The following is a 27,520-nucleotide window of genomic DNA, read 5'->3' as shown; positions in this document are numbered from 1 at the left end:
GAAAATAAATGACCAAATATCCTTCTGTAAACGGTATCTTTGCCTCATAGAATACAGGGGCGGTCGGGTAGCCTAGTGGTTAAAGCGTTCGCTCGCCACGCCGAAGACCCGGGTTCGATTCCCGACATGGGTACAATGTGTGAAGCCCATTTCTGGTGTCCCCCGCCGTGATATTGCTGGAATATTGCTAAAAGCGGCGTAAAACCATACTCACTCACTCACTCTTAGAATACACTAATTATATGGTACTCGGGGCGTGGGGCAGACTCCCTCTGCCATCTATTTGCAGTAACATACTGGTGCCGACTTCTTCATTTTGACACTCACAGATAACCTCGTCAACTTAATGCTAAAATCACTTGATGAGGTGGGACGAGGGACATGGGCAACATCAATTAAAACATTTTGTTCACCTTAGTTTGTGGGCTGGTCTGGTTACAAGAAATCGGCGATATAACATTTACAATGTATTCCTAAATGAATTTCAGCAAGGACTATAAGATAAGCTGTATCAAAACTGACATTCTTCAATGGAATTATCCTCGAAATGTAATTACTATGTTCAGTACAAATATATGTTGAACACAGAACGTATGTAATAAATGACATTAAGAGAGTTTCAGAGTTTAGATGTAATAATTTTCGTTTAAATGTGGAACTTGGAAGACACAGTTCATGTCCTATAATGAACGATTTTGCAACTTCAGTTTGTCCAAAAACTTGAGTGAGTGAGTGAGTTGGGTTTAACGCCGCTTTTAACAGTAGTCCAGTTATATCGCGGCGTGTCAGCTTAATGTGGGAGGAAAGCCCGAAGTGATGCAGGTCTCAGACGTTTACCACTTCGGTGAAACCCACGAGCACGGGTATGGTGCTGACAAACCTAGGAACAGAATCGGGGCGAACCGGGATTCGAACCCACAATCATAGGTTTCTGGCGTGCCCAAGGGACGCAACTCTGCACAGCGAATCGCGGCGCCTTAGACGACTTGGCCACCCGTACCCCCCAAAAAACTTGAAATAAACTCAACAACAAAAGTTCCCGTGACACAAATATTTTAGTGTATTTTTCAAAAAAGTAAAGTTTGGTTTTCAATATTGTAGTACATATATGGAATCAAGTCACAAAAACGCAACTGCTACAGGAAAGCATGCATTCCATGCAAAAGTTGACTTTTATGCAAGCCCAAGGAAATTTCACTACCCAAGAATGGGTATAAAAACATGTGCGTTAACGGGATTCCATATGCACTGTTTAGCATCGTGCTGACAACAACCACTCAGAAAACAACAAAATTACGCAATTATTCAACTTTACGAAAAACCACGCCTGTCCGAAAATGAGCGTCTGCGAGCCATTGGTATGCTTCAAGCAGGATCGAGTCAACGTGATGTTGCAAGACAATTTAACGTCCACAGAAACACCATTTGGTGTTTATGGCAACGCAGGCAACAGTCGAATGCAGTCAGAGACCATCCTCAAAGTGGTAGGCCACGCGTAACCAATAATCGGCAAGACAACTGGATTCGAACAACACACCCACGAAATCGATTCCTGCCAGCAACAGTGACTGCAAGAGGCATCCCTGGCCTTCGACGAATATCTTCACAAACCGTACGTCGTCGCCTCAGATGTGCAGGGATTGTCGCCAGAAGACCCGCCAGACGTCCCATTTTGACAGGAAACCACCGTCAAGCACGTCTACAGTGGTTCAGACAGCATCTACGCTGGACAGCCATGCAGTGGGGACAAGTTCTATTCACTGACGCGTCTTGTTTTCACCTTAGCCACGGCGATGGACGGATTCGAGTGTACTGACGTCGAGGTGAACGTTACGTCAATCATTGTGTCATGGAAGAAGATCGGTTCGGGGGCGGCAGCGTTATGTTATGGGGTGGGATTACAGCAAGACAGAGGATACCTTTCAACATGGCAACGCCCGGCCTCATATTGCTCGTTTCTTCAGGATTCTCTTCAACAAAACAATGTGAATGTCATCCCCTGGCCGGCTCGCTCCCCTGATCTATCACCAATCGAGCACATGTGGGATGAGATGGATCGGCGCCTTCGACGTCAACCACGTGTTCCGCAGACACTCCAGGAACTTCGAAACATGCTCCAGCAGATATGGACAGATATCCCACAGGACTTGGGACTTGCGACGCCTGGTCATTCCATGAGACGAAGATGTGTTGCTTGCATCGCAACCAGAGGTGGACACACACGCTATTGATTTGCAAATTGACATTTTGGCATGTTCATATTTTTCTTTAAGAAATCACGCATTTTCTGGTCAGTATGGCAAATTAAACCATTTGAACACTTACAGGAGTCTTTTATCTGTTGCAAACCGAAATTGTTTCAGATTTGGTAAAAATCATAACTTTGCATTAAATCTTATTCAATGTCACTGTTACTGAAATAAATTGTCTGTCTGTATGGACTACCATTAGATGAGATCACCAGACCAAACTGAAGAGGATAATTGGCAGACATGGTTGAGCATTGTTTTTGCCTAAAAAATATTGCCAAACACTTTCAATATTTGCAACTTGGCATTTGCTGATATCATTTTTTGAAAGTCCCTCCAATGTTCTCCATCCATTGACTGAGACAGAGGTACATTCCCATATATCTCACGTGGTCATCAAATTGGCTGCAAGTACCAGTAACAATACTGGGATGATAAATAAATCAGTATCAAGTGGTCAGACAGTGGGTTGACTGATTGTGTGTCACTGTTCCAGAATGACCTGATGTTACTCATGCTGTCAACCACTAGTTTGCCTCGTCCAGACAGGATTATTTGCCAGCTACAATGATATAGCAGAGCCATAACAACTGTGTGTCATGATCGGACTGTGCCCCCAACTGATTGTGTGTCACTGTTTCAGAATGTCTTGATGTTACTCATGCTGTCAGCCACTAGTTTGCCTCTTCCAGACAGGATTATTTGCCAGCTACAGTGATATAGCTGAGCCGTAACAACTGTGTGTCATGGTCAGACTTTGTCTTGACTGATTGTGTGTCACTGTTTCAGAATGACCTGATGTTACTCATGCTGTCAGCCACTAGTTTGCCTCGTCCAGACAGGATTATTTGCCAGCTACAGTGATATAGCTGAGCTGTAACAACTGTGTGTCATGGTCAGACTGTGCCCCCGACTGATTGTGTGTCACCGTTGAACTATGACCTGATGTTACTCATGCTGTCAGCCACTAGTTTGCCTCGTCCAGACAGGATTATTTGCCAGCAACAGTGATATAGCTGAGCTGTAACAACTGTGTGTCATGGTCAGACTGTGCCCCCGACTGATTGTGTGTCACCGTTGAACTATGACCTGATGTTACTCATGCTGTCAGCCACTAGTTTGCCTCGTCCAGACAGGATTATTTGCCAGCTACAGTGATATAGCTGAGCTGTAACAACTGTGTGTCATGGTCAGACTGTGCGGTGACTGATTGTGTGTCACTACTCCAGAATGACCTGATGTTACTCATGCTGTCAGCCACTAGTTTGCCTTGTCCAGACAGGATTATTTGCCAGCTACAGTGATATAGCTGAGCTGTAACAACTGTGTGTCATGGTCAGACTGTGCCCCCGACTGATTGTGTGTCACTGTTTCAGAATGACCTGATGTTACTCATGCTGTCAGCCACTAGTTTGCCTCGTCCAGACAGGATTATTTGCCAGCTACAGTGATATAGTTAGAACTTTGCTTATATTAAACACAGTTCACTCACTCATTCATGCAGAGATGGACGGGTCGACATCTGCAAATTCCAACTAGTCCACAGTGTTTCCAGGTTAGAATTGCCCCACAGAAGGTCGTAAACGGGGACAATGGATCAGGTCATCCAACCTGTCTGGGTGCATGGAATATTGCTCATATCAATCACTGGATTGTTTGGCCCAGGCTCAATTCTTCATTATAGCTGGAGTTTGTGTGGTGATAAACAACAACAATAGTATTCAAACTGTATGTCCATGTTTTCTGTTAATCAACGCCTCAAACAGCAATAATCTAGCTGTATGACAGTGGTCTGTAAAACATCAGGACCGGACGATCCAGTGATCGATATTGTGAGCAACGATCCACAGAGTTGGGGTACATGCCATCAGTCGAGACATCAAGCCTGACTACCTGATCCATTGGGTTGGCTGTGAGGACCAGCACAGGGTGTTGGGGGCCTATTCTAACCTGGACTCCCCATGGGTCGTGGTACAGTATTTTGGCCCACGTGTTACAACCTTCACTCATCTCAGTCAGCAGACCATGGCTAGGATGAACCCTTCAAACGCCACAGTACCTGGACATATAGTCTTCACCATTGACGACCAACATGGATCAGTTTTCATCATGTTTATTTGAATATCATTATATTTTACAAGAAATGGACTGGATTAATATCAATCAGATGTAGAGATTAGTAGTGTGTCAGAAAGAAGAAGTGTCCTACATCAGTTTTATCATACCAATCAACATGGCTGCCAACAGCAGACCGACGCTATTACACAACCGAGACAGATCACTGGTTTCAAAATGGAAGAAGGGGACGAGACGGATTACCGCCTACCAAAATCTTCTCATTGACAGCAAAGATTCCCAGTGACCACAGTATACATAGCTAGGCGGCCTGGTGTCTCCCCTCTTTCAGTTCAAATGTACGGCAACCCATTACCCAATGTTGTAAGAATGTTTATAATACAAGTAACTATATTCCACTACAGATATATTAAGTGAGTTAATAAAATATAACCGTTGGTCTCATATAGGAATATGGAACCCGACACTGGCTCTTCAAGTCCTCTGTCGTTGGAAACTTGGACTTCACTCATATTCATGAATATCTTTCTACCCAGAAAGAAAGTAAAGTGTATTTAAACCTGTTTGGATTAAACCAATGTACCTAATAAATCCAAAACTGTTCTCATGGGAAGAAAGAAAAATTCAACAGTCCTTAGAGCTTATACACAATAGAAACTAATTAACGATTAGAATTTCAAATCGACAACATGCAAATCAACATATTTCTTGGCACATCAGCTAAACAACTTCATCTTTAGGGCTGATTTATAACAAAAGAGTTGCTTGAATTTCTCCAGCATTACTTCATCAGCCCTGAAACAAGCAGATAGGAACATTACTCTGTAAGCTTTAACCGTACTACACAGCACAGCTCAATGGGAATAATTACACATGTAAATCTATTAAGAAATTAGTTTGTCAATTAACAGCAGTGATGTAAGATTGAGACTGCAATATGGAAGGGAGATATCTGTCAAGGATCAACAAGTCGATCTCTGTGAGGTGAAATGTTCCTGGTGTTGTGGGAGACGATGCTGCTGTGGGTGACGATGCTGCTGTATACATGGTGGGGGAGGGAATGAGATGATCAGGCCCTATCAGAGCATATATCTATTACAGATATAGAAAAATAAATTAAACACCATATTTATGCCAAGCATGATATATGAAGATAACTTTCATCGTAGTTGTTGCATGTACCACATGCTTAACATTAACTCTCATCATCTAATGCCATCGCAAACACAGCAAGACACTTTGTTCGTATCGTGCATACATATATATATTTCTCTGTATCTAAAGCTGATAAACAGCCTTACTATTTCCAATGATGCTATGAATAGGGTTATTTGTGGGTTATTCAGTTAAACATTGTATATACTTAGGATTAGTGATCTAGGCATCAAGAATACTTCACAGGATTGAATACACCACATCCTCCATGTGTGAATACATCTGTCCGATATGTAGTTGCTACTTTTACCCACAGCATCAAGGCCTGGTCCCAGGAAGATGGAGACCAGAGCATGTCCCAGCCTTGCGTCCACCTGCTCTACTCCATGTGTGAATACATCTGTCTGATATGTAGTTGCTACTTTTACCCACAGCATCAAGGCCTGGTCCCAGGAAGATGGAGACCAGAGCACGTCACAGCCTTGCGTCCACCTGCTCTACTCCATGTGTGAATACATCTGTCCGATATGTAGTTGCTACTTTTACCCACAGCATCAAGGCCTGGTCCCAGGAAGATGGAGACCAGAGCACGTCACAGCCTTGCATCCACCTGCTCTACTCCATGTGTGAATACATCTGTCCGATATGTAGTTGCTACTTTTACCCACAGCATCAACCCCTGGTCCCAGGAAGATGGAGACCAGAGCACGTCACAGCCTTGCGTCCACCTGCTCTACTCCATGAGTGAATACATCTGTCCGATATGTAGCTGCTACTTTTACCCACAGCATCAAGGCCTGGTCCCAGGAAGATGGAGACCAGAGCATGTCCCAGCCTTGCGTCCACCTGCTCTACTCCATGTGTGAATACATCTGTCCGATATGTAGCTGCTACTTTTACCCACAGCATCAAGGCCTGGTCCCAGGAAGATGGAGACCAGAGCATGGCACAGCCTTGCGTCCACCTGCTCTACTCCATGTGTGAATACATCTGTCCGATATGTAGCTGCTACTTTTACCCACAGCATCAAGGCCTGGTCCCAGGAAGATGGAGGCCAGAGCATGTCCCAGCCTTGCGTCCACCTGCTCTACTCCATGTGTGAATACATCTGTCCGATATGTAGCTGCTACTTTTACCCACAGCATCAAGGCCTGGTCCCAGGAAGATGGAGACCAGAGCACGTCACAGCCTTGCGTCCACCTGCTCTACTCCATGTGTGAATACATCTGTCCGATATGTAGTTGCTACTTTTACCCACAGCATCAAGGCCTGGTCCCAGGAAGATGGAGACCAGAGCATGGCACAGCCTTGCGTCCACCTGCTCTACTCCATGTGTGAATACATCTGTCTGATATGTAGCTGCTACTTTTACCCACAGCATCAAGGCCTGGTCCCAGGAAGATGGAGACCAGAGCATGTCACAGCCTTGCGTCCACCTGCTCTACTCCATGTGTGAATACATCTGTCTGATATGTAGCTGCTACTTTTACCCACAGCATCAAGGCCTGGTCCCAGGAAGATGGAGACCAGAGCATGGCACAGCCTTGCGTCCACCTGCTCTACTCCATGTGTGAATACATCTGTCCGATATGTAGCTGCTACTTTTACCCACAGCATCAAGGCCTGGTCCCAGGAAGATGGAGACCAGAGCATGGCACAGCCTTGCGTCCACCTGCTCTACTCCATGTGTGAATACATCTGTCCGATATGTAGCTGCTACTTTTACCCACAGCATCAAGGCCTGGTCCCAGGAAGATGGAGACCAGAGCATGTCCCAGCCTTGCGTCCACCTGCTCTACTCCATGTGTGAATACATCTGTCTGATATGTAGCTGCTACTTTTACCCACAGCATCAAGGCCTGGTTCCAGGAAGATGGAGACCAGAGCATGTCACAGCCTTGCGTCCACCTGCTCTACTCCATGTGTGAATACATCTGTCCGATATGTAGTTGCTACTTTTACCCACAGCATCAAGGCCTGGTCCCAGGAAGATGGAGACCAGAGCATGTCACAGCCTTGCGTCCACCTGCTCTACTGCATGTGTGAATACATCTGTCCGATATGTAGCTGCTACTTTTACCCACAGCATCAAGGCCTGGTCCCAGGAAGATGGAGACCAGAGCATGTCACAGCCTTGCGTCCACCTGCTCTACTCCATGTGTGAATACATCTGTCCGATATGTAGCTGCTACTTTTACCCACAGCATCAAGGCCTGGTCCCAGGAAGATGGAGACCAGAGCATGTCACAGCCTTGCGTCCACCTGCTCTAATCCATGTGTGAATACATCTGTCCGATATGTAGCTGCTACTTTTACCCACAGCATCAAGGCCTGGTCCCAGGAAGATGGAGACCAGAGCATGTCACAGCCTTGCGTCCACCTGCTCTACTCCATGTGTGAATACATCTGTCCGATATGTAGCTGCTACTTTTACCCACAGCATCAAGGCCTGGTCCCAGGAAGATGGAGACCAGAGCATGTCCCAGCCTTGCGTCCACCTGCTCTACTCCATGTGTGAATACATCTGTCTGATATGTAGCTGCTACTTTTACCCACAGCATCAAGGCCTGGTCCCAGGAAGATGGAGACCAGAGCATGTCCCAGCCTTGCGTCCACCTGCTCTACTCCATGTGTGAATACATCTGTCCGATATGTAGCTGCTACTTTTACCCACAGCATCAAGGCCTGGTCCCAGGAAGATGGAGACCAGAGCATGTCACAGCCTTGCGTCCACCTGCTCTACTCCATGTGTGAATACATCTGTCTGATATGTAGCTGCTACTTTTACCCACAGCATCAAGGCCTGGTCCCAGGAAGATGGAGGCCAGAGCATGGCACAGCCTTGCGTCCACCTGCTCTACTCCATGTGTGAATACATCTGTCCGATATGTAGCTGCTACTTTTACCCACAGCATCAAGGCCTGGTCCCAGGAAGACGGAGACCAGAGCATGGCACAGCCTTGCGTCCACCTGCTCTACTCCATGTGTGAATACATCTGTCTGATATGTAGCTGCTACTTTTACCCACAGCATCAAGGCCTGGTCCCAGGAAGATGGAGACCAGAGCATGTCACAGCCTTGCGTCCACCTGCTCTACTCCATGTGTGAATACATCTGTCTGATATGTAGCTGCTACTTTTACCCACAGCATCAAGGCCTGGTCCCAGGAAGATGGAGACCAGAGCATGTCACAGCCTTGCGTCCACCTGCTCTACTCCATGTGTGAATACATCTGTCCGATATGTAGCTGCTACTTTTACCCACAGCATCAAGGCCTGGTCCCAGGAAGATGGAGACCAGAGCATGTCACAGCCTTGCGTCCACCTGCTCTACTCCATGTGTGAATACATCTGTCTGATACGTAGCTGCTACTTTTACCCACAGCATCAAGGCCTGGTCCCAGGAAGATGGAGACCAGAGCATGTCACAGCCTTGCGTCCACCTGCTCTACTCCATGTGTGAATACATCTGTCTGATATGTAGCTGCTACTTTTACCCACAGCATCAAGGCCTGGTCCCAGGAAGATGGAGACCAGAGCATGTCACAGCCTTGCGTCCACCTGCTCTACTCCATGTGTGAATACATCTGTCTGATATGTAGCTGCTACTTTTACCCACAGCATCAAGGCCTGGTCCCAGGAAGATGGAGACCAGAGCATGTCACAGCCTTGCGTCCACCTGCTCTACTCCATGTGTGAATACATCTGTCCGATATGTAGCTGCTACTTTTACCCACAGCATCAAGGCCTGGTCCCAGGAAGATGGAGACCAGAGCATGTCACAGCCTTGCGTCCACCTGCTCTACTCCATGTGTGAATACATCTGTCCGATATGTAGCTGCTACTTTTACCCACAGCATCAAGGCCTGGTCCCAGGAAGATGGAGACCAGAGCATGTCCCAGCCTTGCGTCCACCTGCTCTAATCCATGTGTGAATACATCTGTCTGATATGTAGCTGCTACTTTTACCCACAGCATCAAGGCCTGGTCCCAGGAAGATGGAGACCAGAGCATGTCCCAGCCTTGCGTCCACCTGCTCTACTCCATGTGTGAATACATCTGTCCGATATGTAGCTGCTACTTTTACCCACAGCATCAAGGCCTGGTCCCAGGAAGATGGAGACCAGAGCATGTCCCAGCCTTGCGTCCACCTGCTCTACTCCATGTGTGAATACATCTGTCTGATATGTAGCTGCTACTTTTACCCACAGCATCAAGGCCTGGTCCCAGGAAGATGGAGACCAGAGCATGTCCCAGCCTTGCGTCCACCTGCTCTACTCCATGTGTGAATACATCTGTCCGATATGTAGCTGCTACTTTTACCCACAGCATCAAGGCCTGGTCCCAGGAAGATGGAGACCAGAGCATGTCACAGCCTTGCGTCCACCTGCTCTACTCCATGTGTGAATACATCTGTCCGATATGTAGCTGCTACTTTTACCCACAGCATCAAGGCCTGGTCCCAGGAAGATGGAGACCAGAGCATGTCACAGCCTTGCGTCCACCTGCTCTACACACTGCTTCAGTATCAGGCAACGTAGGGACCACACACAGATCACGCACAGGACGGGTCATCGGACTTCTAGGTGTCATACACACCCTCATTTCAAGGACTAAAACAGACACTATTACACTGCACAGCGGCCATATGTATTCACGGGTGATGGAGGAACCGGTGTATACAAATCGGTCAAGTATTGACAGGTGATCTAGTTAGAAGGATGAGACCGTGTGTGAGGATACTATCCAAACTAACATTCCCCTTATACAGACTATCATTATATATGGAGCATACAGTCGGGGCATTTGGCTGGAAAACAGAAACAGTTTGTTCTCTAGCCATTACTAATAAGAGGAGGAGTCTGGGGTGGCCTCTTTTTTGGTGTGAAAAAAGAGTGTTACCTTGGTTTGGATGCTTTTTTAAAGCAGATTTCATGCAGGTAATACATGCAGGGTCTGAGAAGCAAGAATATTTTCTAAGCCTTATTTCAAATGTCATCCACTGTTATTTCCTATGTTAACATGATAACCCTCAGTCAGTAGCTATGTACAGCCTACATCATCTGCTTACTACAAAGTATACACATTCCTATTTACAATTTGCCCAGCAAAAGTTCATATAACTGTAATTCCTCGACTGATAGGTGGTTTGTTTCCACTAACAATAAATAGATCGTTTCAAATTCATTCATCAAAAAATCAATACTTCTTTAAAAGCAATATTTCAAACAATGACTCACTAACCATTCTGTCTATAGCTGCATTATGGGGGGTGGGGGGGTAGATTCAGAATGGTCTTTGGCTGCTCTAAACACATCATTAGCAGAATGATGGATATCGAGAATGGGCTTAATGAAGTGGGGATCGAACCCATAACCTTCTTCAAGTGAACGCTCTCCCCACTAGGCTATCCCATCTTCCTGTCATGGGAGTGACAATTCTACTATTGCCGTCAAAACTTACCACCACTTAGAGCGGTACCCAGTCTTACATTTGCAGCAGGTGGGAGGAAAGCCCAAAGTGACGCAGGTCTTACATGTTTACCACATCATTGAAATCCAGTAGGGCTATGATGCTAACAAACCAAGGATCTTAATCAGGGCAGATCGGGAATTCAAACCAAGCAGCAGATCCTTGCATCTAAGGGACATAACTCTACCTAGCGTTACACCTGTCACTGACGGTGCACAAGACCACCTCCATAAGATGGATGGATTTGAAACAATACTAAGTGGTTACTGACACTACATGAAAAGTACAACAGGTTCAGTGATTAAAATGAACACATATAAAAACAAGAAAGAAATATACAGCCAAAAATGTAGAATTTTGCACACAATACAAAATTATTTCTATCATACATTGTTAGATATACTGTACACATTTATGAATTGTCTCCATATATACATTATTAAATCAAAAATAAAATATATGTGTAGCACAGGACTGTGGCAGACATAATTTGCTCCAATTATTAACACAACAGATGTTTACACACTGTGCATCACATAGTATAGCTTGGAGTGACAGCTACACAATATATATCTCTCTAGTTTGGTATATACATAAATAAGATCTGACACATATGATATGTTTCAATGTTTCACATTACCACACCTCTTTACCTCATCCATACATCTTTCCTGCCCTCTGTAACCATTGGATACACACAAAGTCGGGGCGAAACAAAGTCACGATATGATACGATACGACACACAAAGTCACTATACAATAAGTATCACGATACGATACGATACGATACACAAAGTCACTATACAATAAGTATCACGATACACAAGATCGTAAAGTTTATCCAAGAACATTGTCTCTGAGTTTATATTTTATAGATGAAAACAAGCCAAACTCTGAAAAATGCTACGATGAACTGAAATTTACTGTGCCCAGTCAAAATTTGGTTCCATACTGAAGACTTTGTATCATCTCGTATCGATACAGCGACCTGATTAAATTGTCATAGTGAAATAAGATGTACTGTGAATCTTCCCGACCCTAATACATATGACAACAGCACAAAATACATCACTTAAGAAATACAAATTTGTTTCCTAGGTAACATATGTTTGTGGTATGTATTCAGGTAAAGACAGCATATTTCATAAGTCTGGACTGTTACATGAGTGGATCTTCATGTGGCCATCTCCATTTCTTTGTGTCAAAGTACAGAATGTCATTGGTCTTTGCCTACACCACCGCAGTTCATCCCTGTTTCATACCACCCCTGCTGGCACCCCCCTACCTATACATACCACCCTGGCACCCCCCTACCTATACATACCACCCCAGCCCCCCCCTACCTATACATACCACACTGGCACCCCCCTACCTATACATACCACACTGGCACCCCCCTACCTATACATACCACACTGGCACCCCCCTACCTATACATACCACACTGGCACCCCCCTACCTATACCACACCACCCTGGCACCCCCCTACCTATACGTACCACCCCAGCCCCCCCTATCTATACATACCACCCCGGCACCCCCCTACCTATACACACCACCCCAGCCCCCCCTACCTATACATACCACACTGGCACCCCCCTACCTATACATACCACACTGGCACCCCCCTACCTATACATACCACACTGGCACCCCCCTACCTATACATACCACACTGGCACCCCCCTACCTATACGTACCACCCCAGCCCCCCCTATCTATACATACCACCCCGGCACCCCCCTACCTATACATACCACCCCGGCACCCCCCTACCTATACATACCACCCTGGCTCCCCCTACCTATACCACACCACCCTGGCCCCCCCCTAACTATACATACCACCCTGGCACCCCCCTACCTATACATACCACCCTGGCACCCCCCTACCTATACATACCACGCCGGCCAGGACACCCCCCTACCTATACATACCACCCTGGCACCCCCCTACCTATACACACCACCCTGGCACCCCCCTACCTATACCACACCACCCTGGCACCCCCCTACCTATACATACCACACTGGCCCCCCCTACCTATACATACCACCCTGGCACCCCCCTACCTATACCACACCACCCTGGCACCCCCCTACCTATACATACCACCCTGGCACCCCCCTACCTATACCACACCACCCTGGCACCCCCCTACCTATACGTACCACCCTGGCCCCCCCCCTACCTATACATACCACCCTGGCACCCCCTACCTATACATACCACCCTGGCACCCCCTACCTATACATACCACCCTGGCACCGACAGTGGGCATTCTACAGAACCATACAAAGGTCCACTGAAGTCCTACTTGGTATCATGTCAGACAGGCTACTAATTTGTTCCATATCAGCGAGTAGAAAGGGTGTATGGATGAGGTCTCCATTACTGGTTCACACAAGTTTCTAGACTTGCAACAACATGTCATATTCTGTTCACATACAGTGTATGGTACTTGGCTTCATATGTTTAAGCTTTAAGAGGTTCTGTACACACACAACTTTGAAAGTGTTTCATAACTTGCATTTCTAAATAAACAGTGGATTGAACTTAACTTGGTAAATCAAACTCAAAATTGAACATTGCCAACAAAATATAACCATATACAAGAAGAGCCATAAGCCTGAGTGTCCTGCACTTGTACAACATACGAAAAATGTAGCCATGGTGACAGCTTCCACCACTGTGTGTAACCATAGTGACAGCAGCCACCAATTTGTGCAACCATGGTGACAGCTTCCACCACTGTGTGTAACCATAGTGACAGCAGCCACCAATTTGTGTAACCATAGTGACAACTTCCACCACTGTGTGTAACCACAGTGACAGCAGCCACCACTGTGTGTAACCATAGTGACAGCAGCCACCACTGTGTGTATCCATAGTGACAGCTGCCACCAATTTGTGCAACCATGGTGACAGCTTCCACCACTGTGTGTAACCATATTGACAACTTCCACCAACTGTGTGTAACCATAGTGACAGCAGCCACCACTGTGTAACCATAGTGACAGCAGCCACCAATTTGTGCAACCATGGTGACAGCTTCCACCACTGTATGTAACCATAGTGACAACTTCCACCATTGTGTGTAATCAACCAAAATGTGTGTAACCATAGTACCACCAATGTAACCACAGTGACAACTGGCGCTGTGTTACCAGTCACATTGGTTGAGTTGAGGTCCCAAAGCCACTTGGATACCACCCGATACCAACTGAGTAACCATAGCGACAGCTGCCACCGATGTGAATAGCCAAACAGACACCTGATCCATCAGTTGAAACAGTAAAGAAAGAAGATATTTTCCCAACCCCCAGACATATACTAAGAAATAGCTGCAGCTATTGGCACAAGGTGGCTAAATACGTTTCATAAATAAACCAGTAGATACAGAATGATTCCTATGACACAGATGCATCAGACCTGCAGGTCTCACATATACAGCAATAGCACGGCAAAGATGACACCTGTAAAATCTGTTACCGGAATTTCTACCCCTATCATAGTCACTTCCCTATGACTTTGAACATGCACCATGGAGGCTGTTCCGTTATAAATACTGGAGTACAGTACCGTGAAGTGCTGGCCAGTGGGGTCACTTCGTAACGCAGGATCTTAGAAACGAGTATTTCAGGTAGGAAATTTTACTGTCCAAACCTTGACACATGCGAGGCAAATCTACACAGTGGATTTAAGTGACGGACTGAGAAAGAGGTATCTCAATATGGTAATACTGGAATGCACTGCCAATACAGATGTGTGAGAGTTACCCCCCTTACATACATCCACTTAACTCTGGGTCATCACGGACTACCGGTACATATCATTACATGATCGGCTACACTACGATATCACTGATTCATTGGAATACACATGTGCATGAAGTATACATACTGCTGTTGCATACAATAGATTGCAGTCAGGTTAACAATGGAGTTTACTTTGAGGATACCTATATGTTAGTATGGAATACAACATACACTCTTCCCCAATGGAACAAGTGGTGTTAGTAATTAAATTGGCTGCATTGTTTCCCTCGTTGACAGGAACCTGAATGTGATCACACACTGGCTCGTGTACGCCTAGTTCCTACAGAAGGTTGATGAATCGTTCACTGCGATCAACGTTTACGTCTCCATCCTCCTGCATGACAAAGGAACATCTAACACAAACATTTGCAAATACAAGCCGTAGTAGGCTTTGTGTTCAACTGTGATTGTCGAGGACGATCTGATCTGTCAGGTCACATGGCGATCTGTCAGCACAGCATCAGCGTCTGATCCACCAGGTGACAATGATGATCTCGTAAGCATGGCATCAGCGTCTGATCCACCAGGTGACAATGAAGATCTTGTAAGCACGGCATCAGCGTCTGATCAAACAGGTGGCAATAACGATCTCGTAAGCATGACATCAGAGTCTGATCCATCAGGTCAGAATGATGATCTCGTAAGCACGGCATCAGCGTCTGATCCACCAGGTGACAATAACGATCTCATAAGCACGGCATCAGCGTCTGATCCACCAGGTGACAATAACCATCTCGAAAGCATGGCATCAGCGTCTGATCCATCCCGCTTCTCATAAAGTGCAACAACAAATGGAATCAATGAAATAATCTACATTGGAAGATCTCAAGCTCATGTTTGGTCAACGCTCACATCATGGCACAATTCCACATGATCAAGCACAAATACATCTTGTGAATATTTGAGAGAAAACCTTCATAGACACCTTTTCTTCCCAAGCAACAGTTCAAGGAGTACTGCTCCAACAAAACCTGTATGAAACACAAAAACGAGCACTATCCAACTTTGAACTCAACTGTTTCCATGGTATTGCTCTTTCTGCTGTTGTAGGGGACATCGCTTCCTACACAGGGGACATAACTCTTCCTATACAGGGGACATAACTCCTCCTATACAACTCCTCACCACCAACAAGCTGATGAAGATGAAACCGCTGGCAATGCAGAACAAAATCCAGGAACCTGTTTCAGGATCTCTGGTTATCCCGGAGCGACGATGACATCTGCAGCTACTAAGTTTAGGAATGGTGTCGGTAGATGCAGACTGTTCATGTAACGTTCATGAGCTCCGTCAGTCCACATCGGCATCAAGTCAGTAATTGGCGTAGTAGTTATCTTGGAATTGTCTATATACAGTGTAACAACAGTGCAGTAGGAGTTGTTACAGTCGCTCACTCAAGTTGGTCCTAGGAAGGTCTGCAAGGGAAATAGTCACTTGTGAAAATGTATTTTTTGCACGCTTCTTGTCAGAGAACAAAATGTGTCTGAAGTTTAGATTTGGATGGCTACTTGAAACAAAACACATCCACAGAAGTGTCAACCTTGAAGAAATGATTGATTGATTGCTGATTAATGCCTCTCTCAGCGATATTCCAGCTGTATGACGGCATCCAGTAACTAATCAAGTCTGGACCAGACAATCCAGTGATTGACATCATGAGCATTTGGAATTTGATGACATGCATCAACCAAGTCACTGAGCCTGACTACTTGATCCAGGTGTTCGCTGCTTATGACAAGCAAGAGTTCCTGAAGACCAATTCTAACCCAGATCATCACTGGGCTTGAAGAAATGAACTCACCTTTGTAGCTTACAAGAAACTTGAGGCTGCTACAAATGTCCGTGCTCTCACCTTTTGACTTTGTCCACTGCCCGTCTAATGTCCATTTCACTCAAAGATGGTGTCCCTAAACGATTGAGTATCCCAGAGATGAGGTCATCAGCCAGCCCGGGACAGGACTTCTCAGCCAGATCAAATGCATTCTGCAACTCATCAATGGCCTCCGTTTTCTGGACGGGACGTCCCAGGCGCCTGTACTCATCGCGATAGTCGTCTTTCAGCTGTCAGGGTCAGATGAGGGAATAAATGTAGGGATATTGAAAATAAAACATCCATGTGGCTGGGGTGACACTTACATTTTAACTTTTAGGTATAATTACTGCAAAGTATCACAAAAAAATTAAAAGAATGTCATCTCAGATATATATCACACTGACATGATTCATGAACACACCACAGCCCTGTTTCACAAAGGGATCTTAGTGCTACGACTGTCGTGTGTCGATGTTAAAGTAGGAGAGATATGGTCATCTTAGTGCTACGACTGTCGTTTGTCGATGTTAAAGTAGGAGAGTTACGATCATCTTAGTGCTACAACTGTCGTGAGTCGATGTTAAAGTATGAGAGTTACGAACATCTTAGTGCTACGACTGTCGTTTGTCGATGTTAAAGTAGGAGAGTTACGATCATCTTAGTGCTAGGACTGTCGTGTGTCGATGTTAAAGTAGGAGAGTTACGATCATCTTAGTGCTACGACTGTCGTGTGTCAATGTTAAAGTATGAGAGTTACGATCATCTTAGTGCTACGACTGTCGTGAGTTGATGTTAAAGTAGGAGAGTTACGATCATCTTAGTGCTACGACTGTCGTGTGTCAATGTTAAAGTATGAGAGTTACGATCATCTTAGTGCTACGACTGTCGTGTGTCAATGTTAAAGTAGGAGAGTTACGATCATCTTATTGCTACGACTGTCGTGTGTCAATGTTAAAGTAGGAGAGTTACGATCATCTTAGTGCTACGACTGTCGTGTGATGTTAAAGTAGGAGAGTTACGATCATCTTAGTGCTACGACTGTCGTGTGATGTTAAAGTATGAGAGTTACGATCATCTTAGTTCTACGACTGTCGTGTGTCAATGTTAAAGTATGAGAGTTACGATCATCTTAGTGCTACGACTGTCGTGTGTCAATGTTAAAGTAGGAGAGTTACGATCATCTTAGTGCTACGACTGTCGTGTGTCAATGTTAAAGTATGAGAGTTACGATCATCTTAGTGCTACGACTGCCGTGTGTCAATGTAAAAGTAGGAGAGTTACGATCATCTTAGTGCTACGACTGTCGCGTGTCGATGTTAAAGTATGAGAGTTACGATCATCTTAGTGCTACGACTGTCGTGTGTCAATGTTAAAGTATGAGAGTTACGATCATCTTAACCCTACGATCGCTTTGTTGAACAGGGTCCTGATCAGGCCAACTAGTAACCTACCTTATGGTCACTCTGCATTATTTATTAGGTCTTTAATAGCCAAACCTCCGTATGACTTTGTCTTTAGTTAAGGACTGTCAATCATTAAACCTCTGACTCGCCCACCCGTTTCTAACTTGGGGACAAGAAATAGAAATGAAGCAGGGCTTTTGTAGTGAAGCAGGAGGGGGATGAAAAACGAAGGATTAATCTAATACATTGTGAACAGCCATTTTGTCCAACCGATACACATCTGGTCAGCACAGATTCCAGTTCTAAGAGATGCGGAGCAGAGAACACTGAGGTGTCTCACCTGAGAGAGTGTGGGGTGTCTCACCTGAGAGAGTGTGGGGTGTCTCACCTGAGAGAGTGTGGGGTGTATCGCACAGGTGAGAGTAGCCGACGGTGAAGGCTGGATGTCATTCTCCTTCTGTCTGGGCGGCTGAGGTGCATGCTGCTTGGCTTGCTGGAAGTTAGAGGACTTCCTGTTAGCATCACTGACAACAAACCTCAGTCAGTACGCATCTCTGATACAAGCAATTAACATGGTAGAAATATTATCTCTCCTCAAATAATGTTGATGTTAACATTTCATTTGATGTATTCTGAAAATAAATATTTGTACATACTTGAGAACAGACTGATGTTTGCATAACTATACATGTATTTATGTAGAAACCTCTCGTATTCAAAGACATCCTGAGGTTTTAGAGCAAGAGAAGACTCACAGCATCCATTACCTTCCTTTTGGTAACAGTCAAGCATTCAATATCGACATGAGTGATGGGTGCATAATATGTTGCCTTGCCTTTCACCAATACCTAGCAGACTATATTATATACAATTTTTATTATCAGAAAAAAAACATGCATATTCTGTAGTATCTTACCAGTTCTCTTCAAGCACAAAACACTCCCATCCCATCCTCACATCATGTATTCACCCAATCATGTTCCCCCATCCAATCTTGACATCTACCCATCCCATCTTCCAGTGTTCTCATCCCATCTTGACATCTACCCATGCCATCTTGACATCTAGCCATCTTGACATCTAGCCATCTTGACATCTACCCATCCCATCTTGACATCTAACCATCCCATCTTCACATCTACCCATCCCATCTTGACATGTACCCATGCCATCTTGACATCTACCCATCCCATCTTGACATCTAACCATCCCATCTTGACATGTACCCATGCCATCTTGACATCTAACCATCCCATCTTGACATCTAACCATCCCATCTTGACATCTAACCATCCCATCTTGACATCTACCCATCCCATCTTGACATCTACCCATCCCATCTTCCAATGTTCTCATCCCATCTTGACATCTACCCATCCAATCTTGACATCTACCCATCCCATCTTGACATCTACCCATCCCATCTTCAATTGCTGGCACATGTATCTATTTTTCACATACACATTACATATTCATATAAAAAACACCTATGACTAGAAAGGTCAAAAGCTATTAATTTACCATATGTTAACAAAGTCTGACCCACCCATCCAGACAAACATACAGAATACCATACCCAAATACTAAGAAATCAACATATTTGTCGAACATTAATCTCAGCATTGTACCCAACAACATACTCTTAGTTTGTATTGTCAAAAGGTCTGCGACACTGAACAAAAGAACTTAAAAAGAATGATCAAACCCCTCCCTCCACAAATAGACTTCAAATGTACTTTTACACAACGGTTAACTTCTACCATCAATGACAATCGCATTAGCACACTGACAAAGATTTTCAAGGCATACTTCCCTGAATTGAACTCAAGTCAATAGAGGAGCTTAATGCTACCACACCCAGCCCCAACTGAATGTATTCCGCTTCATGGATCGATCACTTGCCCAGTGTGTGAACACCGCCTGTACACCAGGACCTATGATGGTCTGTGTATTTGTGTTGAGTGGGTATAGGGGTTTAGTATGTTAATCAGCTGACGGAAGAGTAGATAGGTTGTAAGGTGTTAGTACAAGGAGTACGTGTTTCGGAAGCATGGATATATGTACGAACCTCCGTTCTAAAGCCAGAGCTTGAAACAGAACCAGCCTGCCAGTCCGTTCGGGACAACGAGGCAAAATAATAAACTACTGTTTCCAGGGACCAGACCAACCCAGCATTTCACTTACAACACAGAATCTTTTCAAAAACTCGCAAATTATATTCTACATATGTTACTTACTGGTGACCAATCTTTGTAAAGGGAGTCGAACAGAATAATTTTAACAAAAAATAACACAATACTCTACACAACATCTATCTTGTCAGTGCATTCACTGTTAGCGCACTTGTTATCAACAAATTAAGGTGACCCAAGAAATACATATTTTTCAACAGGGCAAGACACTTGTTACACACAAATAGCAGCCAGGAAATGATCTTGTCAATATTCTTAACTGTGAGAAACAGTTGAAAGAGAAGATAGAAAACTGTGTGTGAGATTGTTGATTGTGACGCTGTATCAGCCTGGGTGTAAACAAGGTTGCGTGACACCCCCCTGTTACTTCCTAGGAGAAATGACACTATAGATACTGGCCAACAAGGGAGGCCACTCTCACTTGACCACCACACTTATAATGACTAGATAATATTAACTGATACCAGTACTCTAAGGTTCATATCACAGGCCAATATATACCTGCCAATATTTGTGTTAGTGTTGTGTATCTACATTTTTACGAGGACATTTGTAGAAGAAATATCATGTAGTTATGTGGGTTTGTGAATACATAGCTGCCAACTTTCCTCAATAACATATAGTAGTTTGTTATGATCTTCTGGTGGGACTCTATAGCCCGACCATGCTGCTACAGTCCAATACAGCCATGTGATTCAAAAACTCTGTTGAAAATTTAATCACTAAGTTTCTATTTCGACAACAGCAACTCTCTATAACAAAAGTGGAGTGTCTTGATTGGAAGAATGCAACACCATAAATAGACTTCGTATCAGTCGATAAACAAGATGTGTCTGTAGCAGACGTAAGGCTAAAACATGACACCAGCGTCCCCTCCAAGCTTACCATGTCCTTGTGACTTTTGTTCTCATAGCTTGGCCTATTGTTTGCATGAATTTCATAACAAATACGAAATGTTTGGGACAGTTGGCAGTGATGTGAGTATATACAAGGGGTAAGCATGCAGTGCTGCAACCAGGCAGACAGTGGATGGCCAAGTGCCAACATTCTGGATGTACGAGGATGGAAGCAGGAACTCAAGTTGGTTGGCTACAGCAGGATACATGTACATGCGGACAAGAAAACAACTTACATTGGAATACCCATGTGGTGGACGGCCATACTGAGGTGGCGGGGTAGGCCGGGGATTGGAATGGCTATTGTTTGGCATATCGTATTGAGATTTAGGCCTCATGGCGTAACGCTGAAGGCAAATTGAACAGTTGTTAGCCAGGAAACCGGGCACTATTGTTTGCATTTCGTTCCGAATACTTAATGCTCTGAGAATTTCACCATCAGAAGTAGTTTCTGTTATGATGTAAATGAATTTATTTGATGGAGGAATTTACAAAGTACTGTACACTTAATCTAAAACAATGGCACAAGGTGAACTTCCAAAGGTATCTTTCATCAATTCGATTGATGAGGAATTTACAAAGTTTTGTTCACTTTATCTATAACAAAGGTAACTGTTTACAAGAGCTATACAACAGGAGTGGTCTCCCCTATAACTTACTTCCTGTTGAGGGGGTGTATTATATTTGGGTGGTGTGACGGGCTGAGCAATGTCCGACCGACTACGGAGATGTTTAGAGCCTTGGGACTGGAAGAAGATGAACCGGTCAAAATGCAAAAAAACACCACAACCAGGATGACTCCCCAGGTATTGAGCTAACAGTCTGACACAGTACTGCGAGGTTACTGCTCTACCATGATGTGATTGGTTAATGACAATAGTGTTACATTGGCATATACAAAGCTACGACACTGAATAAGACAACATCGCACAGGTCATGCCACACAATATCAGTGCACATACATTGCATCAATAAAAAAAACACTTGGAGTTTCAGAAGGAATCAATTCTAAACACTTAACAAATAAATTATCTAAAAATAAGAGAGCAAATTAACATAGAGATTGACTTCTAGTTGGCGAATAGCGACTTAATATGGCCTCCTCCCTAGTTTACTGAGAGAAGGTGACCAAATACTGGTGATAGAAAGCAACTTCTAAGCAGACATTGGCTTTGACAAAGAACAGAAGAGCTGCGTCCTTTTTATTTTTAAATAGCAAGCCACCATTCAGCTATCTACTTGAGTGAGTGAGTGAGTTTGCTTTTACGCCGCTTTTAGCAATATTCCAGCAATATCACGGCGGGGGACACCAGAAATGGGCTTCACGCATTGTTCCCATGTCAGGAACCAAACCCGGGTCTTCGGCGTGACGAGTGAACGCTTTAACCACTAGGCTACCCGACCGCCTCGCTATCTACTTTAACTAGAGGTAGGTGTGAGTATGTATTCCAAGCCTAGCCTGTCGCTGATGATAGGATGTACAACACTGGGTACGTGGATGATAACACTTATTATCCTGTACAATGTATAACACTGGGTATGTGGATGATAACACTGATTATCCTGTACAATGTATAATACTGGGTACGTGGATGATAACACTGATTATCCTGTATAAGGTATAATACTGGGTATGTGGATGATAACACTGATTATCCTGTACAATGTATAACACTGGGTATGTGGATGATAACACTGATTATCCTGTACAATGTATAATACTGGGTACGTGGATGATAACACTGATTATCCTGTATAAGGTATAATACTGGGTATGTGGATGATAACACTGATTATCCTGTACAAGGTATAATACTGGGTATGTGGATGATAACACTGATTATCCTGTACAAGGTATAATACTGGGTATGTGGATGATAACACTGATTATCCTGTATAAGGTATAATACTGGGTATGTGGATGATAACACTGATTATCCTGTACAATGTATAGCACTGGGTATATGGATGATAACACTGATTATCCTGTACAATGTATAATACTGGGTATGTGGATGATAACACTGATTATCCTGTATAAGGTATAATACTGGGTATGTGGATGATAACACTGATTATCCTGTACAATGTATAATACTGGGTATGTGGATGATAACACTGATTATCCTGTACAAGGTATAATACTGGGTATGTGGATGATAACACTTATTATCCTGTACAATGTATAATACTGGGTATGTGGATGATAACACTGATTATCCTGTACAAGGTATAATACTGGGTATGTGGATGATAACACTGATTATCCTGTATAAGGTATAATACTGGGTATGTGGATGATAACACTGATTATCCTGTACAATGTATAATACTGGGTACGTGGATGATAACACGTATTATCCTGTACAATGTATAATACTGGGTATGTGGATGATAACACTGATTATCCTGTACAATGTATAGCACTGGGTATATGGATGATAACACTGATTATCCTGTACAATGTATAATACTGGGTATATGGATGATAACACTTATTATCCTGTACAATGTATAATACTGGGTATGTGGATGATAACACTGATTATCCTGTACAATTTATAATACTGGGTATATGGATGATAACACTGATTATCCTGTACAATGTATAATACTGGGTATGTGGATGATAACACTGATTATCCTGTACAATTTATAATATTGGGTATATGGATGATAACACTGATTATCCTGTACAATGTATAGCACTGGGTATGTGGATGATAACACTGATTATCCTTTACAATGTATAATATTGAGTATGTGGATGTTAACAATGATTATCCTATACTATGTATAATACTTGGTTTGTAGATGATTACAGATTACTGATGCTATGAATATCTGTATATACAAGTGACACACTGTTAATACACTACATAACATTGGTATCAGTGATGAAGAACAAAATGAACAGTTAGGCAATGGTTAGAGAACAACAGATTGTTATGACATACAATATTGTGCTGGTAGGATTGAATATAAAAAACCCAACTTTTCCACACATTAGCAATATGAACCCGAGCCTTAAAATGGGTGTTTTTTCATACAAGTAAAATGAATTATTCCAGCAACACGGCAGCTAAAATTCATGAGGAGGATTCCGGAAAGCATTGTCAATACTTCACAGACTTTCTCTACACTATGTTCCACCATCACAGGCGAACACATACGGCCAGTATGCGATGAAGTTGCTTTTTAACCCATGAATCAAATCACAGCCTGGTTCAAGTGAGAGAGAAACTAGCGAGTGTTCTGACCAATGACCTCTCAGGTTACATCGGAAAGAATACAAACATGGTGGTAAAGACCTTTGGGTTCCAAAACATTTTTGTAAAGTCACTTATGCAAATGCTTTGAGAAGATCCGGGGTAGAATAGGTCTTCAGCAACCCATGCTTGCCGTAAAAGACGACTATTCTTGTCGTTAGAGGCGACTAACAGGATCCGGTGGTCAGGCTCGCTGACTTGGTTGATGTGTGTCATTGTATCCTAATTGCGTGGATCAATGCTTATGATATCAATCACTGGACTTGATTATTTACAGACCACCGTCATATAGCTGGAATATTGCTGAGTGCGGCGTTAAACATCAAACAAACAAACAAAACAAGCAAATGCTTGAACGAGCTAAAGATAGGTAGGTCTTCTCTTCAAAAACTATATTAGCACACTCAGCAATAGTTTCTACTTAAACCCAAAGGCAATGGTAGGGTTTGAGAAAATAGATGTATGTGACAACTTGACTACATATTGGCTGTATATATTCAAGGGTGCCGTAGTGTAAACAAACCTGTGAACTTGATGATGCATTCCAGAAAGAGGTTCTATAAGTGGTTTAATGTTATAAAACATCTGGAACCATCTGACGGCAGCCATGAAAGTACAACGATGTACAACATACATGGTGCCATACAGACAAGAGGGTTACAGTCACAGTGAGTAGGAAGAAAGAAGTATTAAGGCAAAATTGTAAATCATTTCACATTGCAAGGATGGAAGCGTTGGAAAAGGCACAGTGAAAACAAGCTTTTATTGCCATCTTAGATAAAAAGGTCATTACAATCAAGCAATGGCATAAAAGATGTAGTGACATCGATCTTAGCATAAATACTTTAAAAGCAAATTAGGCTGGCAATTTGAAATCACTGCTATGCAACAAAACTCGATCTGTGAAAAAACAATTGAACACAAAATGTCAACACAAATAGATGCAAAATGTTGTGCCACAGTGTGGCAAGGGTAAAATTTGTTTAACTTACGAAATCATTTTGGGACTCTGTCAAAACAGGGGCAGACTCACTTCGACCATGATTAACTTGACCACCACTGACATGCTAGAAGAGAGCAGCAAGATATGGTCAACACTAGCACATGCCTGAGGGAGGGGGAGGGAGGGGCAGGGAGGGGCGGGGTAGAGGGAATAGGGAGGGAGAGAAAGAGAAAACACACAGTAGGCATAATGAGAGGGCAATAAAACACATATTGCTATGGTGACATTTGGAAGAAAAACAATATTCAATCAGAACACATTAACAAACCAAAACATCACGATATAAAAATTATCAAAGGAAAAGCATTATTCCCCCAAAATAATGCAGTGAAACATGGGAGTGAGTGAGTGCGTTTGTGTTAATGACGCTTTAAACAGTATTCCAGTTATATCACGGCATGTCAGCTTGCAGTGGGTTAAAGACTGAAGTGATGCAGGTCTCAGACAGATACCACTTTGGTGAAACCCACGGGTATGGCTCTGAAGAACCTAGAAACATAATCGACGTGTAAAGTCTGTAAAGGCTCTATCGCTGGTAGCAATATTACAGCCTTGACCTTGACTTTGTTCCACAAAAGCATGACGCTATGAAGGTCAACTCAAATACTTACAATAGCCCTAGTGCTAGGTTTGCATTGTGGAACGGACTTGAGCCTTATTCCACAACAACATCTTAGTGCTAAGGTGATCGGAACTTTACCATAGACTTCAGACAGTCGTAGCACTAAGTAGACGGCTTTGAAGAACAGGAGACTGTGTCTGGACTCTTTCACTTCACAAGTGTCCAGTTCTCATTACCCTGTGTCACATTGAGATCTTGCCATCATAAGCACCCTGGCCTCATTCCGCTAAGGCATCTTACCACTAAGGTGATGGTAACTCCAATGCCTTAACATATACCTACGCCAGTCATGTACTGAGATGCTTTGTGGGACGGAGCCTGCAGCAGTACAAAGTGCATATTTACAGTACTGCACATGGGCTGAGCAGCAAAACTATCTTGTATGGTACTTGTATAACTGTATTCATCAGTTTTCATAACCATGACAACAGTGCATTGTTACGTTCAAACAGTTTAACTTGTGCATGTCTGCCCTCTCATTATGCTTGTTAGCAAAGGGGCTGATGGGGGCAACAGGAGGTTAATCAAAGGAAACAATAATGATTAAACCAGAAAAAACAAACATATTATAAGAAACAATCAGAAATAAATCAAGGAAAGGTATGAAAGATTAAATTCATGCACATGCATATGTATGATATTTGAAACAAATAATAAATAATCACAGTTCAGTTTAAAACACCTGTCATTTAATATTCTTAATAAAAACAAAATTATCTTAGCATCATGAAAAGAAACCAACAAAATTCAAACACTAAACAATATATTCTGAACCAAACAAGGTAGGGATCATGGCTATTTAGGGGATATTTGACTCCAACAAATATGTCCCCCCAATATTCATGAACCCTCACCTGTTTTCTTCAGTCTATTACATATGAAGCATGCATGGAGATGGGGATTAATGACTTAGCTGGGTTCAGTCTACTACGTACAATATCTAGTGCTACCAGAAAGTTAAAATAGGGAATATACACATCATATTAACTCTATTCAATAAAGGTATACATCAACTATGGTTTTCAATACTTATAGGTTCCTTATATAAAATATTGATGTACTTTCTGTCAGTAGTCCAGTGAGAGGGATGTGATTGCTGCCTGTTAAAATACACTTCCTTAAAACTAATCCCTTCACCGTAATGCATGGTATTATAAGCAGCTATCTCAATGCATCCAAGTTATATTTCAGGGTTTCGAGGGTTAAAGTACATCAAACACTTTATACAAACCATGAAATTGAAAATCATAATTTTTAGGCCACAATAAATTCATCACTTGTTCCGATTTATTTTTATTTTTCTTTCACAGTGACATTTTTTTAATCAAAGATTTAGTTAATAGTTCAATATCGCTGCCACAAAAAACATAAAAATACCAACACAAAAACATCGGGCTCTGACAAAGAACAAGTTCTTCATCTGTTGTGGCCTTTTCTCGTAAGCGTGCATCGTGCAAAACTACAAATCAGTGCAGTCTATGTGTTTCTACAGGTGCAGTATGTAGTGATGGCGATGGAAGAGTCTCTGATTCAGCTACGCGATATTCCAATCG

At 43.3% G+C, this 27,520-nt stretch overlaps 1 protein-coding gene across 15 annotated transcripts in view; it reads right to left on the bottom strand.

Moving 5' to 3' along the window:
- Positions 1-4,346: 4,346 nt before the first annotated feature.
- Positions 4,347-27,520, bottom strand: part of LOC124147792 (serine/threonine-protein kinase 26-like) — a 91,134-nt gene continuing 67,960 nt past the window's right edge. For 8 of the 15 annotated variants that reach the window (XM_048390304.1, XM_048390306.1, XM_048390303.1 and 5 more), the window contains 6 exons: positions 25,335-25,409; positions 21,733-21,819; positions 21,310-21,420; positions 18,374-18,478; positions 16,622-16,830; positions 4,347-16,184 (listed from right to left, as the gene is read on the bottom strand). In XM_048390304.1, the coding sequence (XP_048246261.1) occupies positions 16,175-16,184; positions 16,622-16,830; positions 18,374-18,478; positions 21,310-21,420; positions 21,733-21,819; positions 25,335-25,409 (597 nt within the window). In that variant the 3' untranslated portion in view covers positions 4,347-16,174. The remainder of the gene's footprint in view (positions 16,185-16,621; positions 16,831-18,373; positions 18,479-21,309; positions 21,421-21,732; positions 21,820-25,334; positions 25,410-27,520) is intronic. The other 7 variants (XM_048390305.1, XM_048390309.1, XM_048390310.1 and 4 more) reach the window with 5 other exon arrangements.

Source organism: Haliotis rufescens, unplaced genomic scaffold, assembly GCF_023055435.1.
Source record: "Haliotis rufescens isolate VD_foot unplaced genomic scaffold, xgHalRufe1.0.p SCAF_9, whole genome shotgun sequence".
In the NCBI taxonomy this organism is placed as follows: domain Eukaryota; kingdom Metazoa; phylum Mollusca; class Gastropoda; order Lepetellida; family Haliotidae; genus Haliotis; species Haliotis rufescens.
Note: the sequence above shows the minus strand (reverse complement) of the source record. Positions and strands in the feature narration are given on the sequence as shown.